Raw genomic sequence first — 5,425 nt, forward strand, 5'->3', positions numbered from 1 at the left:
CTCTCTCTTCCCCCCCTCAGTGGAACTGTGGAGCGAGTGAATCAGAGGCCCTTCCCAGATCAACTCGTCCCTCTCTCTCTCTCTCTCTCTCTCTCTCTCTCTCTCTCTCTCTTCCTCTTTTCCCAAATCAACTCGTCCCTCTAATGGTAATTCTCACGAGCACTTGTACTCGCTTGTTATGAGACCTTCATAGATGTCAAAACAAACATCATCGTCATCATCATCATCATCATCATCATCATCATCTCTTGCTCTCTCTCTCTCTCTCTCTCTCTCTCTCTCTCTCTCTCTCTCTCTTGTAGAGAGATAGCGTAAGCTCCATATTTCATGTGTTCTTCTTCAATTATATGAAATGTATCATGATGTTTTCTAATTATATAAAATTTCTAAATGCATGAGGCGCATATTATCAAGATTATGTCTCACGATATTGTATTAAATGGTCTCAATGCATATAATTATATTATATCTCTCATGATGGGCTTCTATAATTATATGAAGTTTTATCATATTAGATGTAGGTGTGTCATGATATGTTTTTAAATTTCATCAAATATCTCATGTTTCTTTAACGTCTCATGACCATTTTAATTATTCTTTTTCTGATGATCTTTTTAATTATGTTAAATGTCTACTCATGGACAATTATAATTCTTTTAAATTATAGCAAGTATCCTATATGCTCTTTTTTAGGGTGTTTAGAGAGAGAGAGGTTGAGGAGAGATTTAAGAGAACATCTAATTTTGTTATAGGTACTTAATTGCTATAATATGCTTGAATGAAGAGGATATAAAAGTCTCTATAAGATGTTACATCAAATTTTATAATTTTTATTTTATTTGCTTTGAATATGCTTTGAAGATGGCTATATGGATCTTCATCATCAGTACCCTTAAAATTCTAAAACTTTACCTTGCTATTTAATAAAGCCTTAGATTTCACTGGTCCTTGTGCTCATGCTCTTGTTGGACACTTGATGCTTTTGCTTGCCTCCTTTGGAAAGCCAGATCTGGCTTTGAGATTGCACCAGTTCTCATGGTGGATGTAGCTGATTTCTTTGACTCAAGAATTCTTCTTGCTTTGTCATGTATCTTTGTTTTCTTTCTGAGTATGTATCAGACAATGGCTAAGTCGGGGATTAACCATTGAGTGGCATGAGTACTTTCCATAATCCACACTCTGGTCTTCAAACACAACAGCAGACTATGCCACTCATCTATGGATACTCAGAGAAACTTCTTGTAGTAGCTCATGACACCCATCAACTACTTTAGGTCGTCTCGCTAGTTAGCATGAACCTCTCTCCATTGCTATGCACTCAATCCTAGGCTTGCTATGCTCAATCCACTAAATTTCACAAACGAACATTATGTCAACTCGCAAATTCAATTGACCCCTCCCCATCATGATTGCCAAATATTGATGCTCTGATTTGCTCACTCTCCAACTATTGACTCACGAGTGCTCAGTGTGTGTTGCTCGTGAACTGTGAATCCAACTATGCAGTGCTCGAATGAAGATGCTGGCTCTTGCAATCCTTAGGAAGTTGTGTACATGAGTGCTCGATTGTGTCAAACACAGATGACAACAAAATAACTCGGAGGTCGGGGTTGTTACTGAAAGGCAAAACCATGTGATGATGGGCCGCGAATCAAGTTATTAACAATTAACAAACAAAAGAAAGCACAAGAGACAATGGAGTAAAAGCCACACTTGTATTAAGAAAAGTATGTTGCAACGAAGCCGCCTCCATTTGATTTAATTGCTCATCTCAGTAGTAAACTCCATCCTAGTAAGCCAGGTGAGAGAGAGCATAAACTCCACACTATGACTCACCTACTCTCCTCTCCCTGTAACAACACTTCTTCTACAACATTGTAGAACCAACTTCTAATTTACTAATGCACTCAGGTCGGGGAATCCCATTACTCGCCATTAGTCTATCGCCCTTAATTTGTGGTTACCCCTGCTCCAAATGCGGGATCACAACTTCTTGTTACTGGTGCTCGCCATTAAAAAATTAACGAACTCACACTATTTGCTGTTGCTCGCCATTCAAAAGTTAACCAAGAGAGGAGTGCCGCCTGATCGCCCAAGATGGGTGCCACTTGCTCTTACACCTGTATTGGCAAGTTTGCATGTTGGCCTAACTCGAGGGCTAACAGCTATTTTTTTAAAATTTAATCCACATACTTATAAAAATAAATTTGGAGAGTGCACCAGTCCAAAATTAATGAAATACATGTTGTAGGAAATTATCATGAGTATCTTATATATCAGTGTGATGCTTGCTAGCTAAGCAATGCATTTAGCTTACGTTAAATTCATTGATGGCAAAAGGCAAAATTTTTAATCACCTACACACAATCATTGCAAAATGCATGCCATCATAAACGTGGTATTAGGTAGTGGCATGCAAATCATTGCACTCTAAAAGTGAATCCATTGTACAAGCCCCAGTATTACTTGTATATACCAATCATACATGTGCGTGTGTGTGTGTGTGTGTATACACACACACACATGTATGTATCTATACAAACACACACATATATACATGTATGTATCAGAACTTAATGTCTTAATATTTGTATTGCTCACCTTTGTGCTTTGAAGAGGTCACATATGCTTGCTACTTTCACAATATTACGTTCCTTTTTGCACAATATTACGTTCTTTTTCTTTTATGTACTACTAAAGGAGTAAAAAGAAGGTATGAGATGACATAGAATGGAAGTGCATTGTAGCATCTTTGCATTTTTTGGAATACTACAAAGAAATAGTATAGAGAGTTAAACTTTTGTTAGAATAAGGAGGCCAACCAATCTACAAGCTTCATTTGTTCTTTTTTCATCTAAGCCTACCCGTAGCGCCAGCTGGGAGAGGAGCTGGTACGAGCTCGTAGAGCACATGGTGAGAGACCAAAGGCTCGAACTACTATGTTTTGTTTTGAGAGCCGGCTTTACTATGGAAAGTTGGTGCCGCCCGCCAGTTATTTATTTACATATTACTCTGAGCTTCGTGACTAAACATTACAAAACCGAGTTCATTACGCTATCCTATGGAGACTCTCGACCGGCGGATAATGCAACTCCACCTCAAACGAAAACGTTGCAGAGACCAAGCTCAGTATTGCTTGCCCCCGCGCGAAGGAGAAGTCCCCCGTTCCCCCTACCACTGATACCGCTCCGTCCGAAACCCTGCAGTCCACCTTGCCCATCACCATTATCGCTCCAGTCCGACCCTCCCACTCCAGTTTCGCAGTGAAGAGGAAGAACCGGACGTCACCCGACTTAGCGTCGTACAGATACATCCCGTTTGCATTGCCCAACCTTGTAGAAGCCGAATCAGACGTGAGCGTGAGGGGCATCTCATCAAAGGCTTCTGGCACGCCTCCGGAATGGCGAGGGTCGGCGTCGGAGAATGAAGAATTCTTGGTGCTGGAGCTGCAGGTGTTCACGTCGATCGTCGGGTGATGGAGATGAAGGTGAAAGGTAAGCGAGTCGATGGGCTGGCAGGATGCGAGGGACGAGGAAGCTGCCATGACGAGGGCAGATACGAAGAAGAGCAAGTGGGCATCGAGCTCGAGCTTACCCATCTCCACAGACGGTCTTTCTCCCTCAGTCTCAATTCTGGAGCAAAATGCAAGATATAACAGAGACGTTTCTGAGCTGCAACTTATAACTAAGGCGAGGACGCGGACGTGGACCTGTCAAAGCCCTTCCAGAAGTCGGTGGTAGATTGAGATCGCGTAGATGGAGGCTACGAATAACCCATCGCGTAGAGGGACCGGTGGAAGTAAATGTGACGACCATTCATCTTCTGTTCATTGTTTCGTAAGTGAGTGCATTTGACGAGTCTTCACCTGTTAATGCTTTCGTTCTCGATTGCGATTTGCTTGCATCGGAGCTCACGCATCCAACAATAATATAATGCCATCAAAACAACTTTTTCTCGGAGCCACAAAACGAGAGGACTTCAGATCTCCAGCATCACATGATCCGTGTTTCTGTTTGCTTTGGAGGGCAATACGGGTTTCTTTTGTCTTTTGGAGTACTTAATTAATTATTTCTTGGATTTACCTCTAGCCCACTACCACACTAAAATAGTACATGTTTTTCAATGGGGGCACACAATGTCAATACAAAATTTTTGCTCAATCGCTTACTTTCAACGCATGATATAATAGGATAGGACATGTTTTTAAATTTAGGCACATCATATGGATAGAAAAATCTTGCTCCTTTTTCTCCCTCACCTGCTTGCATTAAAACAAGTGCATTTCATTCTCTTAAAGACTTAGCCCAACCATGATAACGTATTAAGCATTTGTTTTCTTTACATTTTTTATTCTTTTCCCTCCAATGGGAGAACACGAATTGCAAAATCCATGTGGCCCATGCTTATGCAAAGAGTTGAGGCTGATGGCTAAGGGGAGCCATGCCAAACTATGTGAGCATACACCTAATTGAAGTACTGATAATATCTCAAGCTTTACGTGGACTAGGAAAGTTGGCGATCACCTCCTTTGGGCCTTAACCTTAGCATTATCTATGGCCAAGCCTAAAGGTGGCACATGTCCTAATAATACCCCTAGTTGCATGGCTAAGAAAACGCCTTTATCGTCCATTTATCATGGTAACTGTGAAAAAGCTTCACTAGATAACCAATTTGGATGATTTGGTTGATGTGAAAGGCAACAAGGATTTGTAATCACCTGACTTGTTATGTGATTTATGTATGTGAATACTTTTTCATGAAATGATGCATGCAATCATGATGAAAACGTTTTGTCAATACTTACCTAGAAACCACTGGACTATTGCCAGTAATGGCCTTACTACTGTGAGAGCACTACCGTTGGTAATAGCCAGTTAAATTGCAAATAACAAGTTTGAGTATTGTCAGTAAAGGGCCTACTATATACCGGTAGTCATCACATTACCTTTAGAAAAAGGCTATTGTCAGTAAAAGGCTTACTACTGCCAGTAGTATGTCAATTACCACCGGTAGTCATCGCATTACCCTCAGAAAACCCTAAGGATGATAACAAGTTGCTTATGGTTTTGGGTATTTTGTATTTGTACCCAAATGTCTATTACTCTATGGCATGTGAATACCTGAATCAATTGGTTTCTCTTTGATCATGAACAACTATGTATAAAACGTTTGAATCTATGTATCATTCAAAGAAACACAAAAAGATTGAATTGCACTCCTTTGCATTCAATCTAACACAGTAGGTACATGAGCTATGGACTACAATGTGCCAAAAGAAGAGCTTGTCCCAACCATGCTTTGTTGGTGAAACTACCTTGAAGAGCCTATAAAGAAGGGGTCAACACTTTCGCACCTTGTCTCGGATTGAGGAGCTATAAAAAAGGAAAGTCACTCACAATTCATGGTCTATCTAATGGTAGAATTA

The 5,425-nt window shown here is 40.4% G+C and overlaps 1 protein-coding gene across 1 annotated transcript; it reads right to left on the bottom strand.

Annotated features, from left to right (window-relative positions):
• Positions 1-3,049: 3,049 nt before the first annotated feature.
• LOC147893625 (disease resistance response protein 206-like) lies at positions 3,050-3,598 on the bottom strand. Its single transcript, XM_087386326.1, has one exon. It carries the CDS (start codon positions 3,596-3,598, stop codon positions 3,050-3,052), a length of 549 nt encoding a protein of 182 aa, XP_087242452.1.
• Between the last annotated feature and the right edge of the window lie 1,827 nt (positions 3,599-5,425).

Source organism: Dipteris shenzhenensis, chromosome 15, assembly GCF_047967505.1.
Source record: "Dipteris shenzhenensis isolate YYH24624 ecotype China chromosome 15, Dip_SZ_1.0, whole genome shotgun sequence".
Classification (NCBI taxonomy): Eukaryota; Viridiplantae; Streptophyta; class Polypodiopsida; order Gleicheniales; family Dipteridaceae; genus Dipteris; species Dipteris shenzhenensis.